Source organism: Amblyraja radiata, chromosome 9, assembly GCF_010909765.2.
Source record: "Amblyraja radiata isolate CabotCenter1 chromosome 9, sAmbRad1.1.pri, whole genome shotgun sequence".
Taxonomy (NCBI): Eukaryota; Metazoa; Chordata; class Chondrichthyes; order Rajiformes; family Rajidae; genus Amblyraja; species Amblyraja radiata.
In genome coordinates this window covers 65,760,343-65,781,970 of record NC_045964.1, presented here as the reverse complement: position 1 = coordinate 65,781,970, position 21,628 = coordinate 65,760,343, and the positions used below count along the sequence as shown (strand labels likewise).

General features: G+C 48.3%; 1 protein-coding gene across 5 annotated transcripts in view; it reads right to left on the bottom strand.

The window, feature by feature from the left end:
* ccdc85c (coiled-coil domain containing 85C) overlaps positions 1-21,628 on the bottom strand; it is a 189,401-nt gene that overhangs the window by 27,924 nt on the left and 139,849 nt on the right. For 4 of the 5 annotated variants that reach the window (XM_033027671.1, XM_033027674.1, XM_033027673.1 and 1 more), the window contains exons 3-4: positions 15,341-15,418; positions 4,237-4,350 (exon numbers count right to left, since the gene is read on the bottom strand). In XM_033027671.1, the coding sequence (XP_032883562.1) occupies positions 4,237-4,350; positions 15,341-15,418 (192 nt within the window). The remainder of the gene's footprint in view (positions 1-4,236; positions 4,351-15,340; positions 15,419-21,628) is intronic. The other variant, XM_033027672.1, reaches the window with a different exon arrangement.

Sequence of the window (21,628 nt, the reverse complement as noted above, 5' to 3'; positions counted from 1 at the left end):
TATTTTTGATTGTTTCTGTGACCAGGGACGGTTTAAGGTCATCTGCTGGCCTCTCTTTCCGTTACTGTTTCATCACGGGCCACATGTTGGCATTTCCGAATGAATTCCATTCAGTTCAAAGACATGGAATGGGCGCCAATCATCGGCCCTAAACTGCGCACAAGAATCTGAATGAAGAACGGCTCGGTTGCCCTGTAACACCTTCTTCCCAGCAGTTATCAGGCAACTGAACCATCTGATCACCAACAACTAGAGAGCGGTCCTAACCTACCATCGACCTCACTGGAGACCCTCAGGCCATCTTGACTTTTTTTTTAACCAAAAATATTGTATCAATTATTTACAATATGTACAATACTAAATGATTCAAAACAAAACCCACCGCCATAATACAAGTCAAACAAATATTTTTCAATATCAAATATACACTCTTAAGCAACTTTATCACCATCATTACCAAGGATGCATTCCACCCCTCGCGGTGCCCAGTGGTCCCGGAATTCCCCCAGGGCGCCCCTAGACAGCGCATAGTCGGCCCTCTTCCACCAGGCGCCGTGACTCGTAGATGGCCAGCTTGGCCAGGCCTAGGAGCAACCCAACCAGAACATCTTCGGCCTTACCCTCTCCCCTACGCGCAGGGTGTCCGAAGATGAGGATGGTGGGTGTGAAGTGCAGCCAGAAGGCAAGGAGCAGCCCCTTTAGATATTGGAACAGAGGCTGCAACATCACACACCCCATGCGACTGGACTTTATGTAAACGATGTTCCCTTTATTCAGTATCTGTTCTCTGTGGACGGCTTGATTGTATTTCATGTATAGCCTTTCCGCTGACTGGATAGCACGCAACACTGGATAGCACCCTGAGGGAGTGCAGCGTAGGTTTACAAGGTTAATTCCTGGGATGGCGGGAATGGAGCGGCTGGGCTTAGAAGGATGAGAGGGTATCTTTTTTAAACATATAAGATTATTACGGGTTTGGACACGCTAGAGGCAGGAAACATGTTCCCGATGGTGGGGGAGTCCAGAACCAGGGGCCACAGTTTAGGAATAAGGGGTTAGCCATTTAGAACGGAGACGAGGAAACACGTTTTCACACAGAGAGTTGTGAGTGTGGAATTCTCTGCCTCAGAGGGCGGTGGAGGCCGGTTCTCTGGATACTTTTAAGAGAGAGCTAGATAGGGCTCTTAAAGATAACGGGGTCAGGGGATATGGGGAGAAGGCAGGAACGGGGTACTGATTGGGGATGATCAGCCATGATCACATTGAATGGCGGTGCTGGCTCGAAGGGCCAAATGGCCTACTCCTGTACCTATTGTCTATAGTCTATAACATAAAAGCTTTTCACTGTACCTCTAAACTAAACTAAATACCTAGAGTCCCGACCCAAAACGGCACCTAGCCATGTTCTCCAGAGATGCTGCCTGACCCGCTGAGCTAGTCCAGCACATTGTGTTATTTTTCTACACAAGAATCCTCGGGTCATCATTCACTGCATTTCTCCACCAACATTTCCACTTGGTTTCTCGTTAAATGCATCCATCCCAGTTATGGCTTCAGCATCTCAATGTGATCCAAATTCTAAACATTCTCTAGATAAAGAAGCTTCTCTGAAATTCCCCATTGGTGGTATTATCTTCTAATCACATCTTGTGGGCAGGGACTCTTGCACATGGTGAAGTACATTCCCTGGCGCCAGCAAGCATGTATTTAATCTCTCTACAACAGTGTTATGATCACACACACATGGTGATAGTGACATGGTGGCCCGCACAGTCAGTATCAAAGAGTTATGGTAATCACACACATTGTTCGAGATGTCATGGTGATTAGTTTAGTTTTTGAGATACTGCACAGAAACAGGCCTTTTGACTCGGGTTCCCAACTTTCTCACTCCCAAATAAGGGACAAAGGGTCAAAATACGGGACAAATTCCCGACGGCAATTCGTTAACCGACTAGGCCATGGCTGGGTGAATGGTGAGTTGGCCCGGGTGCTGGACTGCACACAGAGCCCAGCCGGCGGGCCAGCTGAGGAGTTTTGTCCCGGGCCCGCGTGACATCGTGCGCAAAGTCCGGCGCCCCATCCAACTCGTGAACCGATGATCGGCCATGTGAAGGAGGGGTGGTGGTGGTGTCGGCGGTAAGCGAAGGTCGGACAGCTGGCCAGGCTGCCAACCGGCGAGGCGCAGCTGCTGCACTCCACGGGCTGCACTACGTCGGGTTGTGTGAGGCGGGGCTGGAAGCGGCGTTCCGACCCGACAGTCCCCTCGACCCGAGTAGTAGCGGTCAAATACAGGACAAGGGCGGTCCCGTATGGGACAAACCAATTTAGCCCAAAAAACAGGATGTCCCGGCTAATACGGGACAGTTGGCAACCCTAGCTTGACGCACCGAGTCCGTGCCGACCAGCGATCCCCATACACTTCCACTATCCTACACACTAGGGACAATTTACAATGACACCAAGCCAATAACCTACAAGCCTGTACATCTTCGGAGTGTGGGAGGAGACCGGAGCACACGGAGAAAACCCACGCGAGTCATGGGGAGAACGTACAAACTCCGTATAGACAGCACCCGTAGTCAGGATCGAACACGGGTCTCTGGCGCTCTTACACTCTTACAGTGTCAGCATGGGGCTCTTGCAGGGTCCTGAATTGGACATTTGACGCAGTGATTGTATACTGTACAGACACAAGGGTTAGGTAAAGACTTGGACAGGTTGGGGGAGTGGTCAGAGCCCTCCACCATCTGGCCCCCCCATATCTCACTGACCTCCTCTCCCCCTACCAACTCTCACGGTCCCTCAGATCCACATCAGCCGGTCTCCTCTCCATCCACAAGTCCAACCTCCGCAGTTTTGGGGACAGAGCCTTCTCCAGGGCAGCTCCCAGGCTCTGGAACTCCCTCCCCCAACTGATCCGCAATTCCGTGTCCCTCACCATCTTCCAGTCCCGCCTCAAGACCCATCTCTTCACCTCTGCCTATCCTTAGCCCCACGTCCCCCTCCCTTTTCATCTGTGCATTAATTGCCTCATATTGTGTTTTGAATTGTATTCTGCCTTTACTTTGTGTACTAGTCATGTCTCTACTATTTATTTCATTCCCCTTACATGTTTTTCCTCTACCTGCTCAATTTTTGTAAGGTGTCCTTGAGACTCTTGAAAGGCGCCCATAAATAAAATGTATTATTATTATTATTATAGATGCAGTTTAATATGGATAAATATGAGGTTATCCACTTTAGTGGCAAGAACAGGAATGCAGATTTTTCATCTGAATGGTGTCAAGTTAGGAAAAGGGGAAGTACAACGAGATCTGGTTGCCCTTTTAGATCAGTCACTGAAAGTAAGCATGCAGGTACAGCAGGCAGGGAAGAAAGCTAATGACATGTTGGCTTTCATAACAAAAGCAGTTGAGTATAGGAGCAAAGAGGTCTTTCTGCAGTTGTACAGGGCCCTGGTGAGACCACACCTAGAGTATTGTGTGCAGTTTTGGTTTCCAAATTTGAGGAAGGACATTCTTGCTATTGAGGGAGTGCAGCGTAGGTTCACAAGGTAAATTCCCGGGATGGCTGGACTATCATATGTTGAAAGAATGGAGCGACTGGGCTTGATTACACTGGAATTTAGAAGGATGAGAGGAGATCTTATTGAAACATATAAGATTATCAAGGGATTGGACACGCTAGAGGCAGCTTGAATAAAGAGGACTCTTCCCGATGTTGGGAGAGTGCAGAACCAGGGGCTACAGTTTAAGAATAAGGGGTAGGCCATTTAGAACGGAGATGAGGAAAAACCTTTTCACCCAGAGAGTTGTGAACCTGTGGAATTCTCTGCCTCAGAAGACAGTGGAGGCCGATTCTCTGGATGCTTTCAAGAAAGAGTTAGATAGAGCTCATAAAGATAGCGGAGTCAAAGAATATGGGGAGAAGGCAGAAACGGGGTGCTGATTGTGGGATGATCAGCCATGAACACAGTGAATGGCGATGCTGGCTTGAAGGGCCGAATGGCCTACTCCTGCACCTATTGTCTATTGTCCACTCTAAAACTATCCTACACACTAGGGACAATTTACAATTTTTGCCAAATTAACAATGAAATTCTTACTTGCAGCACCGACTCACACGGGGCCCCAGCGATGCCTGCCTTAATATCAGTTACATCAAACAGTCCTTGTTCCAGACATACACTGGCACCATCCCTCAACTCTTTCTGTAATCCCGCCCTGTACTCACGTTCTGTGTGGGCTCCTGAAATGGCGGTGGCAATGGTGAAGAATGTGGAGAGTCGGGCTTGTGCGGTGCAGGGTAGGCCTTACGGAGAGCCTTCAGATCACCGGCACTTGACTGCTGCGGAGGGAAACACATTGCACTTTATTAAAGGAAAGATGCTTCCCATCTAGAGTCATAGAGTCATAGAGTGATACAGCGTGGAAACAGGCCACTCGGTCCAACTTGCCCACACCGGCCAACATTTCCCATCTACATTAGTCCCACCTGCCCGCATTAGGTCCATATCCTTCCAAACCTGTCCTATCCATGTCCCTGTCTAACCGTTTCTTAAAAGTTGCGGAAGTCCCTGCCGCAACTACCTCCTCTGGCAGCTCACCACCCTTTGTGTGAATAAGTTACCACCTAGATTCCTATTAAATCTTTTCCGAGTCGCCTTAAACCTATGTCCTCTGGTCCTCTGGGCACGAGACTGTGCACCTACCCGATCTATTCCTCTCATGATTTCTACAGGTGCACAGTAGAGCGCATGCTGACTGGTTGCATCGTAGCCTAGTTCGGCAACTTGAACGTCCAGGAGCGGAAAAGACCGCAAAAAGTTGTGACCACTGCCCAGTCCATCACCGGCTCTGACCTCCCCACCATCAAAGGGATCTATCGATAGTCGCTGCCTCATCAAAGACCCACACCATCCTGGCCATGCACTCATTACACCATTTCCATCGGGAAGAAGGTACAGGAGCCGGAAAACTGTAACATCCAGGTTCAGGAACAGCTTCCTCCCTACGGCTATCAGGTTATTAAACACAACAACAAATAAACTCTGAAGAACAACAGACTATTATTATTATTGCACTATATTTGTTATTTATTGAGTATGTGTGCATGTGTAAACACGCACTGAACTTTTGTCTCTTCTCCCATTATGTACGACATTGACATATTCTGTTGTGCTGCAGCAAGTAAAAATGTCATTGTCCTATCTGGAACACATGACAATAAAACACTCTTGACTCATCATCATCATCATCATCATCATCAACCTTTATTGTCATCTTGCAAGCAACAGTTGTACAGAGCAAAATGAAAAGGCGTTTCCCAGGGGATACCGGAGCATCGCACATGAAACTTAAAACATTTCACACATAATAACAGTAAAAACAATCCAGTCCCTGATGGAACAGTATAAATAGTTAAAAGCAGGTAAAACAACAACGTTAAAACACAGTAAAACCAATCATAAAAATGTCCAGGGCAGCTGATTTGAGTGGCCAGTGCCAGTTATTAAAGTGGCTTAAGACAGCGGCTCTGGAACAGTTCTTGTACCGAGGGTAGGGAGACGCCAATGATCCTCTCTGCTCCCCTCACTACCCTCTGCAGAGCCTTCCTGTCCGAGCAGTTGCAGGTGGAGTACCACGTATTTATGCAGTACGTGAGTATAGACTCCACCGTACCCCTGTAGAAAGTCCTGAGGATGTTGGTGGGGAGTGAGGCCTGTTTTAGTTTCCTCAGGAAGTGCAGTCGCTGATGGGCCCGTTTGATGGTCCCAGTGGTGTTCCTGGACCAGGTGAGACTGTCTGTAATTTGCACACCGAGGAACTTTATGCTCTCCACTCTCTCCACTGTGGTGCCACTGATGTTGAGGGGTGTATGCTTTGGCTGCGCCCTCCTGAAGTCGACAACCATCTCCTTTGTTTTGTCGACATTTAATTCTAGATTATTTTTGCCGCACCAGTCCACTAGTTGTTTCACTTCCTCCCTGTACATTGATTCGTCACCTCCGCTTGCTACACCTCTATAAGATCACCTCTCATCGTCCTGTGCTTCAAGGAATAGAGTCCCATCCTACTTAACCGCTTGAGTGCATTTCTACATAGAGTATCTTTACAATATGCTGACAAAGTTCAGAGATACTTTACCCAAATCCAAAGACTCCCATTGACCAGAGAGCAGAAAACATCCTTGGGTTGCAAGACCAAGTGTAAATTTTGGGGGGTTTGAAAGTGGAATAAACAGAAGTGCCCCAAATTCACGGCAGGACAATCGGCACATGAAGGAGAAAAAAGACAATATCAACAGAGCAGCCCCAACTTTGATCGCACTTCTTCCTTCGTAAAATAAAAAGGCACAAAGTGTTGGAGTAACTCAGCATGTCCGGCAGCTTCTCTAGAGAACACGGATAGGGACCCTTCTTCATACTGATGGTGGGGTGTGGGTGGAGGGAAGGAGCTGGGAAAGTTGGAAGAGAGGAGGGGTGGGTCTGAAGAAGGGTCCCGGCCCAAAACGTTACCTATCTATTTCCTCCAGAGATGGTGCCTGACCCGCTGAGTTACTCCAACATTTTATGTCTATCTTTGGTGTAAACCAACATCTGCAGTTCCTTGTCATTACATAGGGCTTTGGACAATCGATTGAGGAGGAAGGAAGTGCAGATGCTAATTTAAACTGAAGATGGACACAAAAGGCTGGAGTAACTCAGTGGGCCAGGCAGCATCTCTGGAGAAAAGGAATAGGTGACGTTTCAGGTCGAGACCCTTCTTCAGACTGGTCTGAAGACTTTGGTACACATGACAATAAACTAAACTGAATCGTATTCCAACAGCAGCAACTGCACAATCTGTCTCTCCAGCTCCTTTTAATCCTTGCTGTCGGGGATCAGAACCTTTTCCAGCCCCAGACTCCTGATACGACACGGAGAGACCTGTTGATCTGTCCAGCTGTCAGCCACTCACTCTCAGATCTGGGCCAGGCATCCCACCCCAGAGAGCTCCACCGCTGACCTCCATCACCCAGGCTGCAGCCCCAGCGCAGTGCATCTAATAAACCTCGCAATACTCAAGGCAGCTCAGAGTTGGAGCCGGTGTGACTGGTATTAAACAGTTCAAAGACGGAGGAGGCCTGACACCTTCACAAAACACATCTCAGTAGTTCACGACTGCCCAGTCAGGCAACTGAACCATCCTACCCCAACCAGCGAGCAGTCCTGAACTACTATCTACCTCATCATAGAAACATAGAAAAATAGGTGCAGGAGTAGAGGCCATTCGGCCCTTCGAGACAGCACCGCCATTCAATATGATCATGGCTGATCATCTAAAATCAGTACCAAATTCCTGCTTTTTCCCCCATACCCTTTGATTCCTTTTGCCCTAAGAGCTAAATCTAACTCCCTCTCGAAAACATCCAGTGAATTCGCCTCCACTGCCTTCTGTGGCAGAGAATTCCACAGATTCACAACTCTCTGGGTGAAAAAGCTTTTCCTCATCTCAGTCCTAAATGGCCACCCCCTTATTCATAAACTGTGTGACCCCTGGTTCTGGACTCCACCAACATCGGGAACATTTTTTCTGCATCCAGCCTGTCCAATCCTTTAAGAATTTTAGATGTTTCTATGAGATCCTCTCTCACCTTTCTAAATTCCAGAACAATTCATCGGGGTCCTTTGGACTGTTCGGACTTCACTGGCTGTTCGTTGAACCAAACGTTATTCCCTTTATCATGAATCTATACACTGTGGATGGCCTGGTTGCAATCATGTATTGTCTTTCCTCTGGATGGCTAGCACACAACAAAAGCTTTTCACTGCACCTCAGTACACATGGCAATAAACTAAACTGAATTGAACTCATTAAACTCACGATATTGTCTTCTTTCTCCAAGTGCTCCGTAAAGCAGGACTATTTAAATAAAAAATAAGGCCTTTTCCGAAGCTGGGAAAACATGTTTTAAACTCAGTAAATACAAATTAGTCATAATCCTCTTGCAAAGGTTCCATGCAAGGTTTGATCCTGACTGTGGGTGCTGTCTGTGCAGAGTTTGTAGGGGAAGTAAGTCACACCAGGTCTCCTAGACTGGTTTTACAGGCCTGTGTATACTGGTGGAGCCTTCTGGCCAGTCAGCACTCTAACCCACGACTCAGACCAACATACACGGTCAGTCTTGCAGCCAGCTGACAGATCATAGGGAAAGGCCGAGGAGTTCAATGGCATGCTGGTCATGGACAATAGGCAACAGGTGCAGGAGTAGGCCATTCGGCCCTTCGAGCCAGCATCGTCATTCAATGTGATCATGGCTGATCATCCCCAATCAGTACCCCGTTCCTGCCTTCTCCCCATATCCCCATGACTCCGCTATCTTTAAGAGCCCTATCTAGCTCTCTCTTGAAAGTCTCCAGAGAACCGGCCTCTGAGGAAGAGAATTCCACACTCACAGCTCTCTATGTTCTTCATGAGAGGAATAGATCGGGTAGATGCACAGACTCTCTGGCCCAGAGTAGGGGAATCGAGAACCCGAAGACATACATTTAAGGTGAGGGGGGAAAAACTTAACAGGAATTTGAGGGGTAACATTTTCACGCAAAGGGTGGTGGGTGTATGGAACGAGCCAGGAACATGGATAGGACAGGTTTAGGGAGATATGGGCCAAATGCATGCAGGTGGAACTAGTGTAGATGGGGCATGTTGCCGGTGTGGACAAATTGGGCCAAAGGACCTATTCCAACACTGTAAATCTCTATGAATCTCTGACTTCAGACCTTAAATGGATACAAAAGCACCCATCATGATTGCTTGGTTAGAATAGGCAACGAAAGGAGCAATCATACCCCATGCTGAGAGAGGGACGACGGTTCGTTGGATGATTCTGGCTGAGGCAATGGCTATAGGCCCTACAGCAGCCTGGGGCTCGCCTGGATCAGTCATCGCTCCAGAAGACCAAGCACTCAAAGGCTGGACTATGCTGGACCAGTGTTGGGGTTATGGGGAGCAGGCAGGAGAAGGAGGGAGAGATTGAATGGCAGAGTAGACTTAGAGTCATAGAGTGATACAGTGTGGAAACAGGCCCTTCGGCCCAACTTGCCCACACCGGCCAACAATGTCCCAGCTACACTAGTCCCACTTGCCTGCGCTTGGTCCATATCCCTCCAAACCTGTCCTATCCATGTACCTGTCTAACTGTTTCTGAAACAATGGGATAGTCCCAGCCTCAACTACCTCCTCTGGCAGCTTGTTCCATGCACCCACCACCCTTTGTGTGAAATATGACTGGATGGGCCGAATGGCCTAATTCTGCTCCTATCACTTCCGACCTTGTGAATTTATGATTTTGAAATAGGCGGCAAAACATGGCAACTCTTGCATGCAGTGTCAATGGACTAATTCTACACACCTTGGATTAATCGGGGATTGGGCTGAGGTAAGGCAATACTTCACTGAACTGTGTGCAAAAGAAAGAATTTCACTGTATGCCTGTACAACAGACAATAAAGAGCCACTGAGCATTGAAGAGCCCCAGTCTATTTGTACATGCAAGAAACACACGCGATTGCACTAGAATAATTGAGCATCTGCTCTGTTCAGGTGGACTGGCTCCAGAAATGACATACAGGGTAGCTTGTCATCCCTGAAAGGAACACGTCAGGCTTTCTACTAAAATAAATATATTGGCATTTTCCTCTTCGTTCAGCATTAAACCTCGGGTAGCTTCCGTGTCATTGTTCATCCCTTCCTCCTGACTTCCTCTCCTCCTCTCTGAGTCGCTCCATCTGATTCCCTTCCCTTCCCTCTCCCTGATGGCTCCTTCACCTCCTGACTGCTTCCGCTCTTTCTTCTCAGACTCACGCATAGGGGGTTCTGTAGAAGATCCAGAAGCCCAGAATACAACTAGTCTTTGCCAACGAGCTGGCTGAGGATGCTCAGTTTGGGGACACTGCACCATAGCTTTGCCTGATGCCTCCCACCTTCTGCCACTGGGATTGTTCCTGGTGTCCATAAAATCATGTGGTCTTGTGTGATTGGGGCAGAATTAGGCCATTCGACCCATCAAGTCTACTCTGCCATTCAATCATGGCTGATCTAGCTCTCCCTCCTGACCCCATTCTCCAGCCTTCTTCCCATAACCCCTGACAGGTAAACTAATCAATAACCTATATCTCTGCCTTAAAATATCAATTGGCTTGGCCTCCACAGCCTCGTCTGGCAAAGAATTCCATAGATTCACCAACCTCCGACTAAAGAAATCTCCTTCCTAAAGGAACGTCCTTTAATTCAAAGGCTATGACATCTGGTCCTAGACTCTCCCACTATTGGAAATATCCTCTCCACATCCACTCTATTCAGGCCTTTCACTATTTGGTAAGTTTCAACGAGGTCCCCCCCCTCTTCCTTCTACACTCCAGCGAGTACAGGCCCAGTGTCTTCATTGCCCAAAACAGTGGAATTACTTTATCTTACAGGGCAGCACAGTGACGCAGCTGGCAGAGCTGCTGCCTCACAGCGTCAGAGACCCCGGTTCGATCCTGACCTCGGGTGCTGTCGGTGTGGAGTTTGCACGTTCTCCCTGAGACCGTGTGGGTTTCCTCCAGGTGCTCTGGTTTCCTCGTCTGTCCCAAAGACGTGCGGGTTTGTCGGTTAATTGGCCCTCTGTAAATTGCCCCCCCTAGTGTGCAGGGAGTGGATGAGAAAGCGGGATAACATGGTCTGGTACCATTCCCCCCTCCCGGATAAGTATGGATTGTTCATTGCACGGTGCCGCAGCGGCAGAGTTGATGCCTAGCAACGCCAGAGACCCGGGGTTCAATCCTGACCTCGGATGCTGTCTGTGCGGAGTTTGTACATTCTCCCCGTGACCGCGTGGGTTTTCTCCAGGTGCTCATCACAGACCATTTGACAGCTCAGCGATCACCCACACACGAACACTATCCCACACACACCAGGGACAATATACAGAAGTCAATTAGCCTACAAACTCGCACGTCTCTGGAAATGTGGGAGGAAACCGGAGCACACGGGGAAAACACACGCGGTCACGGGGAGAACGTACAAACCCCGCACCGGACAGCACCCGTAGTTAGGATCGAACCCGGGTCAATAGCGCTGTGAGGCAGCAACTCTACCGCTGCGCTCTGTACTGACTGTGTCTGCATAAAGCAAAAGAAAAATCCTCAGCAGGTTTCCAGGATCTATTCATTTCAAGAAGTCAACATTTATACAAGATTATATAAACACCATTTGAGGTGGGTAGGGGCCACAAGAGTGCCAACACTCTCAGCGCTAATTGATAGCAAATATAAACGTGATCCCAGCAGAGTGAAATCTTCAACTAATGAGCTTGGGATGATTGTCTGTGCAAATATTTGTGCTCAGAGATCAGGAGTATCATATTGGTTGCTCTCAGACCAAATCATTCAGCCGGCTTATATCAGATACCAGAATAATACCCAAAACCAATGGCTACTTCAGCAATCATTCGGAAAGCTGTGGAATGCATATCCTTATGAGGAGAAGGCAGGAGAATGTGGTTCGGAGGGAGAGATAGATCAGCCATGATTGAATGGCAGAGTGGACTTGATGGCCTGAATGGCCTAATTCTGCTCCTATCACATAATCTTATGATTTTATGATCTTACGAGTGAATTGTTGTACTTTCATCTCGATATTAGCAGGTTTGACGTTTTTTTACCTCTAGCTACTTTTTACCATTTGTTTCTAATTTCCACTAGTGGGAGAGTCGAGCACCAGAGGACACAGCCTCAGAATTAGAGGACCTTCCTTTAGGAAGGAGATGAGGAGGAATTTCTTTGGTCAGAGGTGATGAATCTGTGGGATTCTTTGCCACAGAAGGCTGTGGAGGCCAAGTCAAGGGATATTTTGAAGGCAGAGATAGATAAGATTCTTGATTAGCACGGGTGTCAGGGGTTATGGAGAGAAGGCAGGAGAATGGGGTTAGGAGAGAGAGATAGATCAGACATGATTGAATGGCGGAGTAGACTTGATGGGCTGAATGGCCTAATTTTGCTCCTTTCGCTAATAGACTGATGGTTACCAATGAGGTAGATGGTAGTCCAGGACTGCTCTCTGGTTGTGGTAGGATGATTCAGTTGCCTGATAACAGCTGGGAAGAAACTGTCCCCGAATCTGGAGGTGTGCGTTTTCACACTTCTATACCTTTTGCCCGATGGGGGAGGGGAGAAGAGGGAGTGGCCAGGGTGCGACTCGTCCTTGATTATGAAGCTGGCCTTGCCGAGGCAGCGTGAGGTGTAAATTGAGTCAATGGACGGGAGGTTGGTTTGTGCGATGGTCAGGGATGCGTCCACAATTCTCTGCAATTTCTTGCAGTTCATGGTCTAGTTTTATTTCGAATAACTGATATCGTATTGTCGCTGTTGTTGCTTCCGTGTCTAACGTGGCTCTGCAGCTGCAGCAAATAAGAAAGTAATTGTTCCAGTTTCTATCTAGTACATATGCCAAATATTCCTTTGATTCGAGCAACAGGGTCCCTCAGCTCTGCTTATTCTGGCTGATATAATGCATGTTATCCAAACTCACTATCAATCATTCAAAGACCAGCTAGGTCCGTGGCCATCACTTGTGTGAGTAATCTTAATTTGCTGTCAGCCCATGTCTTGGACACTCGGAGCACAAATAAGATTGAGGAGACAGCTACCATGATGAAATGCCAGTCTCTGTGTATTCTCTCTTGCAGCTTTCAATCTTGATCTGACAGTATCGCAGCCGGGAGCTGGAACAGGTCAGTTTCTGCCTCGTCTCCTGGACGAGCAATTGTTGCAAGTCTTGGCCATCTAATTCATTTCAAGCCTATGTGGATCTGGAGATAGATAGAACACTCCAAATAGAAGCCAAAAGTCTTCCACACTTTTGTACGTTCTCCTTGTGACCTCGTGGGTTTTCTCCGGGTGCTCCAGTTTCCTCAGGTTTATAGCTTAATTGGCTTCAGTAAAAAATGTAAATTGTCCCTAGTTTGTAGGATACTGCCAGTGTGCGTGGTGATCTCTGGTTGGTGTGGACACAGTGGGCCGAAGGGCCTGTTTCCACGCTGTATCTCTAAACTAAACTAAACTAAACCAAAGGAGGTTGAGTGGGGAGAAATGTGAATGGACAAATGTGAACGGACTGGTGTAGCTGGGACATTGTTGGCCGGGGTGGGCAAGTTGGGCCGAAGGGCCTGTTTCCACACTGTATCACTCTATGACTGTGACTCTTTAAGATATTCGTCCCTCACTCAACACCATTATTTCTTTACGCTGCCCAAGTGCTTTCATGTTGTCTGCTGCCCATATATACTACAACCTTTCCACTACTACAAAGGTGACTGCACTTCCTAAGTATCCCAAGATGAGGAATGCCTTCTTTGGTGACGGTCCATATTGCAATTTGCCCTAATGCAAAGTCGCTTTATCCGTGCGTGTGTGTTAAGAAATATGAGTTGAAAGGGAAATTAGGTTTGTTTTTTTACCACAAATTATGGTAGGAGCAAATTTTTACTCCGAACCCCAGGATTTGTGGAAGTGATTTATGAGTAACATAAAGACGAACTTCTGTCATACAAAGAATGGGGAGGGGAAGGGGGTGAGGGGAGAGGGGTTGTGGTGGGGGGGAGGGGAAGCGAGGAGAGGGGAGGCAGAGGTGGGAGGGGGAGGGGTGGGGATGTGAGGGAGGAAGGTGGAGGATGAGGGGGGTGAGGGAGGGGGAGTGGGGGGTGTGGGAAGGGGAGGGAGGTGGGTGAGGGGGATAGAGGGAGAGGGTGGGGGGTGGGGGAAGGGGAGGGAGGTGGGTGAGGGGGAGGTGGGATAGGGGGAGTGGGGGGTGTGGGAAGGGTTGGGAGGTGGGGGTGGGGGATAGAGGGAGAGGGTGGGGGAAGGGGTGGGAGGTGGGGGAGGGGGATAGAGGGAGAGGGTGGGGGAAGGGAAGGGATGTGGGGGAGGGGGAGGGGGATAGGGGGTGTGGGGGGTGTGGGAAGGGGTGGGAGGTGGGGGTGGGGGATAGAGGGAGAGGGTGGGGGGTGGGGGAAGGGGAGGGAGGTGGGTGAGGGGGAGGGGGGATAGGGGGAGTGGGGGGTGAGGGAAGGGTTGGGAGGTGGGGGTGGGGGATAGAGGGAGAGGGTGGGGGGAGGGAGGTGGAGAGGGAGGGGGAGGGGGGAGAGTGAGGGTGATGGGGAGGGGGGACGAATGGAGAGGGATGCCTGTATTTCAGAAGCCAAAAGTGGAACATAACAGAAGTCACGGTTCAGTCTGCCAATAACAAATTCTACAGCTTCTAAGGAGATTTACTTGGCAAAGAACGCCGTGAATTCTTTTACAGTTTGTAACATTCTGTGGGCTTTTGATCGCAGTTTTCTGATTTTGGCTGCACATTACAAGGTCATGGGGAACTAGAGCAGAAGTGGCCAGCGGAGATCAAGCATGATCACAGTGGCACAATGGCAGGGCAGCCTTGAGGGGCCCAGTTCTTTATTCATGCTCCTATTTACTGGTGCTCTTGTAGAGAGCTTTGATCTGATGAAAAAAACATTGATTTGAAATGTTAACACTGTTTCCACAGAGAGCTGCCTCACCTGCTGGGGCGTTCCATGTTTCTATTTTGGCGTGATCTGTCGCTTGGGAGATTGCTTAGCTTTGTCAGTTGGCTATTTCTTTCTGTCTGGAGTGCACGCTATTTAAGTTCTCCGCATAGCGAGTTAGAGTCATAGAGTGATATGTCGTGGAAACAGGCCCAACCTGCCCACATCGGCCAACATGTCCCATCTATGCTAGTCCCACCTGCCTGCGTTTGGTCCATATCCCTCCAAACTTGTCCTATCCATGTACCTGTCTAACTGTTTCTTAAACGTTAAGATTGTCCCAGCCTCAACTACCTCCTCTGGCAGCTTGTTCAAGGAATCGAGGCCCAACCTATTCAACCTGTCTCTATAGCTCACACTCTCTAGCCCTGGCAACATCCTGGTAAATCTTCTCTGTACCCTTTCCAGTTTGACAACATCTTTCCTATAACATGGTGCCCAGAATTGAACGCAATACTCTAAATGCGGCCTCACCGACGTCTTATACAACTGCAACATGACCTCGCAACTTCGAAACTCAACAGACACAAAAAGCTAGAGTGACTCAGCATCTCTGGAGAGAAGGAATGAGTGACGTTTCAGGTGGAGACCCTTCTTCAGACTCAATACCCGATGAAGGCCATTTTCGAGCAGGGAATCCTTTATCTCCAAGACAGATTGGCCCTACTCTCCGCCCCAGCTCCCCACGCCCCCTCTACAGCTGTGGCAGGCTCAGCAACCTGTGGACCCATCATCAGATACTAACGTGCCTCACCTTGATCACATAGGATGGTCTGATAGATCTCCCCGAGCTTAAACCAGAGCGGAAGATGTTGCGCTCTGGAGGACAGTCCTTAAAAGAAATAGGGAAAGGTTAAAAGGTGGAAATGAGAACAGACAAAAAGATCGGCAAATAGAAGGATAAAGGGGGGAAACGAAAAGAATCCACAGTCATTTGAGAGAGCAGCTACAGAAGATGGAGGACCCAACTCAGTTACAGTTAATTGTCACGTGTACCAAGGCATCGTTGCGTGCTATCCAGTCAGCGGAAAGACAATACATGATTACAATCGATCCATTTACAGTGTGTAGATACATGATAAGGGAATAACGTTTAGTACAAGGTAGTGCCAGCAAACTCTGATCAAGGATAGTCCAAGGGTCGCCAAAGAGGCAGATCGTAGTTCAGCATGACTCTCTGGTTGTGGTAGGATGATTCAGTTGCCTGACAACAGCTGGGAAGAAACAGCCCCTGAATCTGGAGGTGTGCATTTTCACACCTGTACCTTTTGCCTGATGGGAGAGGGGAGAAGGGGGAAGTGGACAGGCGGGATGTAATGCCTATAAGGGATTTAAAACTAAAGGAGTTCCACATCATGAATTGTGAAATGCCTGGACTGACAGATTCTTGATTAGTGCGGGTGTCAGGGGTTATGGGGAGAAGGCAGGAGAATGGGGTTGAGAGGGAGAGATAGATCAGCCATGATCGAATGGCGGAGCAGACTCAATGGGCTGAATGGCCTAATTCTGCGCCTATGTCTTATGATCTTATGACCAGGCAAGCAAATATTATGGAGACATAAGGAATTGCAGATGCTGGTTTGCAGAAAAATACACAGAGTGCTGGGGTAACTCAGCAGGGTCAGGCAGATGTTATTTCAGATCCATTTTCCTGACAACACTTCACCTGCACCAGAAGAAGAGTCTCGACCTGAAACATCAACTACTCCTTCTCTCCAGAGATGCTGCCTGTCCCGCTGACTTACTCCAGCTTTTTGTGTCTATCCACTGTGATAACCAGCTGCTCTTCTCAAATAGTTGCCAATGTACAATGGCCTTGCCAGTGAAACCCTTGTCCTGTGCACAAATATAAAGTGATTTGTTTGAATTTCATGGTTCAAAGATTCCCTCTTGTTACAGCGACCCTTCTATGCGCCACATCCTGCCCCAGATACATGCGGTGCTGCACTGCACCCATCTAATCCACGCGCTCGAAGTAGGAGAGGGAAGAGAGGATTACAAGATTATCTAAATACATTAGCAGGATGTATTTATACATTGCAGGCCTTTTTGTGCCAATGGTTACTGTTACAGCTCTCCTCTCGTGATGCTGTCGCACTGTTGAAGGCTGCACGGTGGCACAGCGGTAGAGCTACTGCCTTGCAGCGCCAGAGACCTGACTACGGGTGCTGTCTGTGCGGAGTTTGTACGTTCTCCTTGAGACCGCATGGATTTTCTCCGGGTGCTCTGGTTCTCCCCCCCCAGCACACACTCCAAAGACGTGCAGTTTTGTAGGTTAATTGGCTTTGGTAAAAATTGTACACTTGTGTGTAGGATAGTGCTGATGGGCGGAGATCGCTGGTCAGCGCGGACTTGGTGGGCCGAAGGGCCTGTATCTCCAAACTAAAACTAAATTCCCCAATCTCTCCCCGCAGCTGAAACACTCCTTGTGACCGCGTGGGTTTTCCCCGGGTGCTCTGGCTTCCCTCCACACTCCAAAGACGTGCAGGTTTGTAGGTTTAATAGGCTTCGGTAAAAACTGCAAATTGTCCCTCGTATGTAGGATAGTGCTAGTGCATGGGTCGATCGCTGGTCGGTGCAGACTCGGTGGGCCATAGGATCTGTTGCCACGCTGTATCTCTAAAGTCTAAAGCTGTGGTACATGCACCATTGTCCACAGCCCTAATCACATGGACTATTCACATTAACTCCTACTAGCTGGTGTCTGTCTGACTGACTACATACAGGTTGAAGATCCTGGCCAAACCATGTTTCCCACTGAGGGATTATATTACACTTTGACCCATCCAAAGTAACCATAGCTGTCTACCCAGATCGGTCAGAATGGACTTGGACAAGAATAGTGAAAGGCTTGGATAGAGTGGATATGGAGAGGATGTTTCCACTAGTGGGAGAGTCTAGGATTAGAGGTCAGAGCCGCAGAATTAAAGGACGTTCTTTAAGGAAGGAGATGAGGAGGAATTTCTTTAGTCGGAGGCCGCCTAGAACAAGGGAAGGATCCTGTTGGGGGCCGCTGAGAAAGAAGGAGAGACCTGGTTGGTGGGGGTGGGGGGGGGGCATCAAGATCGAAGGGGTTGGGAGAGATAGATCAGCCATGATCGAATAGCTGAGTAGACTTGATGGGCCGAATGGCCTATCACTTGTGACGGTGGGGGGGCTGCAGTAGATTAAAATGTTCTGTCAACGTTTGTAATGGCACCAGACACATGGCGACACATGCTACTGCCTTGGCGAAGTCGGCTGTATGATTTTATAGCATTGCATGCAAAACGAAGCATTGCACTGCCCCTCGGTACCTGCGACAATGAAGTATCATTGAATTGAATCATTGATGCTCTCATCCACACTAATCCCACTTTACCTTCTGCATCCCCATCAATTATTCTCCCAATTCTCCTGTCATTCATCAACACGAGACAAAAAAGGGCCTCAACCCGAAACGTCACCCATTCCTTCTCTCCAGGGATGCTGCCTGTCGATTTTAACCAGCAACTGCAGTTCTTTCCTACACTAGAGACAATCTACAGTTACAAATTAACCCACTAACCAGCGCATCTTCGGCACCCAAGTAGCCGAGAGGACCATAAATATCGTCGTGGGAAGAAGATGCAAGTTCCATACACACCAGGGCAGTCACGGTGGCGCAGCGGTAGAGTTGCTGCCTTGCAACCGGTTCGATCCCCACTACGGGCGCTGTCTGTATGGAGTTTGTACGCTCTCCCCGTGATCTGCGTAGGATTTCTCCGAGATCTTCGGTTTCCTCCCACGCTCCAAAGACGTACAGGTTTTGAGGTTAATTGGCAATTGATTAATTGGCTTGATAAAAATGTAAAATTGTCCAAGTTGGCGATATGCAGAGTACTGCATATTTCAGAAGGCTCATATATGCTCTCTGGACTGGTGAGGCAACAACACTAACCACTGCCCCCTTATGCCCACTATGCCATAGCTTATACTTCATGTGTGTAGGAAGTAACTGCAGATGCTGAAGGAGGGACTCGACCCAAAACATCACCTATTCCTTCTCTCCAGAGATGCTGCCTGACCCGCTCCCAGTTGATACCTTGCCATCTTCAAAGTGGGCACACGGATGCACTCTCCAGGGTAACCCATAGGGGGCAGTCTCTTTCAACCATCCATCCAGTCCAGTGGATCTGAGCAAAGATCCTATAGCTATAGGATCTTTGGATCTGAGGGACGGCCCAGCTGAAACCTCAGTTCATCCAGCCTCCATTAAAGAATCAAACCCTGACCTTCCCCGGTTTAGGTAGAGCCAGTGGGGGGGCAGCAAGCATGTTTCTTTGACACCCACCCAGATATCTCAGAGACACACACAAAAAGCTGGAGTGGCTCAGCGGGTCAGGCAGCATCTCTGGAGAAAAGGAATAGGTGACGTTTCGGGACGAGATGTCTGAAGAAGGGTCTCGACCCGAATCGTCACCAATTCCATTTCCCCAGAGATGCTGCCTGATCCGTTTGAGTTACTCCAGCTCTTTGTGTCTGTCTTCGGTGTAAACCAGCACCTGCAGTTCCTTCCTTACACACATTATCTCAGACTCGCGTTAGTCAGAACCATTTTCCCAGGGTGGAAGTGGCCAACACTAGAGGGCATAGCTGTAAGGTGAGAGGGGGAAAGTTTGATGGAGATGTGCTGGGCAAGTGTTTTTTACACAGAGAGTAGTAGGGACTTGGAACGCATTGCCAGAGTGCGGTGGTGGAAGCTGATACGACAGTGGCGTTTAAGAGGTTTCTAGATAGGCACATGGAAGAGCAGGGAATAGAGGGTGTTATGTTTTGTGGCCACAAAGTCCAAATACAAGGACCGGGAAGAAGACTTTGTGTCATGGTTCACATTTAATGGCTTCTGCTCTGCACTGTCCACATGACATCAGTCGGGAGCGGCATGTGTGGAACACTTAAATGACATGTCACAACAACATCGATTCAAAATATGAGAGTACAACTGAGGGATATGGATCGTGTATAGGCAGCTGGGGTCAGTTTAACTTGGCATCATGTTCGATGCAAACATTGTGGGCTGAAGGGCCCGTTCCCTGTGCTGTACTGTTCATAAGGTCATAAGTGATAGGAGCAGAATTAGGCCATTCAGCCCATCAAGTCTACTCTGCCATTCAATCATGGCTGATCTATCTCTCTACCTCCGAACCCCATTCTCCTGCCTTCTTCCCATAACCCATGACACTGGTACTAATCCAGAATCTATCTATCTCTGCCTTAAAAATATCCACTGACTTGGCCTCCACGGCCCATGTTCGATGTCCGTTTGTTTATTGCGCGTTTGACAGGAAACCAGAGATTATCCTATTGCTCCATAAATGTGGAACTTCGGCCTGCAAACTGATGGAGGAGTCTGAAGAAAGGTCTCGACCCGAATCGTCACCTATTCCTTTTCTCCAGAGATGCTGCCCGACCCGCTGAGTTACTCCAGCCATTTGTGTCTGTCTCGGGTTTAAGACAGAATCTGCAGTTCCCCCCAACCCATTCACTCTGCAAACCCTTGACATACCTTTTCATACCCCCGGTCTCCCTCTCCCCTGACTCTCAGTGTGAACAAGGGTCTCGACCCGAAACATCGCCTATTACTTTTCTCCGGGAAATTCTGCCTGACCCCCTGAGATGCGTTACTCCAGCTATTTGTGTCCATCTTCAGTGTAAACCAGCATCTGCAGTTTCTTCCGACACAACCCTTGAATTGGCATCTGTTTGCTCTGCTACCTAGTGTTGCAATCAAATGAAGTATTTTTTATAAATCCTCATGCAATATATATAAGAGATATCTGTATTCAATGCTGAACAACATCATTAAGCAGGCAAATCGGCAAGCTGTCACACCACTTAATTAAATGACTCTGACTTGAAAATACTCGAGTGACTGAGCCTTCATACCCCATAGCCCTCTGGAGCCAAGAATTGCAGAGTTCTAACATCCTCCCGGCTAAAACATTTCCTCTTACAGTATCTCTATCCTGAAAGGCAGAACTGTTATTTTAACTAGATAGACACAAATTGCTGGCGTAACTCCAGCGGGACAGGCAGCATCTCTGGAGAGAAGGCATGGGTGACCCTTCGGGTCGAGACTCTTCTCCGGACTGAGAGTCAGGGGAGAGGGAAACTAGATTTGGAAAGGTAAGGTGTGAGAACAACAGAACAACCAATTTTGTTACCCGTGTTAACAATTAAGACACAAGCTTATAAACACAAGATACATATGCATAACACACTGGCTAATATACAGAGCCACAACCAAATACATCACTCTCACACATACACACACATGTAATGCAAGACCACGATGGCACACATGCATAAAACAACTCACGCACACATATCCACGCACACACAAATATACACAACCAAACCCACACACACAAAACCACAAACATACCCATGAAAATAAGTGAAATCGCAGATACACACACACACACAAAGCTACACACATACATAAGGAATGTGAGTAGAATTAGGCCATTCAGCCCATCAAGTCTACTCCGCCATTCAATCATTGCTAATCTATCTCTCCCTCCGAACCCCATTCTCCTGCCTTCTTCCCATAACCGCTGACACCCATACTCGTCAAGAATCTATCTATCTCTGCCTTAAAAATATCCACTGACTTGATGAACTCCAATTCTGTGGCAAAGAATTCCACAGATTCACCACCCTCCGACTAAATAAATTTCTCCTCATCTCCTTCCTAAAAGAACGTCCTTTAATTCTGAGGCTATGACCTCTAGTCCTAGACTCTCCCTCCAGTGGAAACATCATACACATACATACAGACATGCACACACATGCATCTACTCTGGGGCTGTAGAAAGCATCTTGTCCGGCAACATCACAATCTGGTTTGGGAACAGCTCTGCCCAGGACAGGAAGGCTCTGCAGAGAATAGTGCGTTTGGCCGAACGCACTATGGGAGCTACACTCGCCCCCCTGCAGGACATATACACCAGGAGGTGCAGATCCAGAGCCAGTAACATTATGGGGGACCCCTACCACCCCAGCAACGGACTGTTCCAGC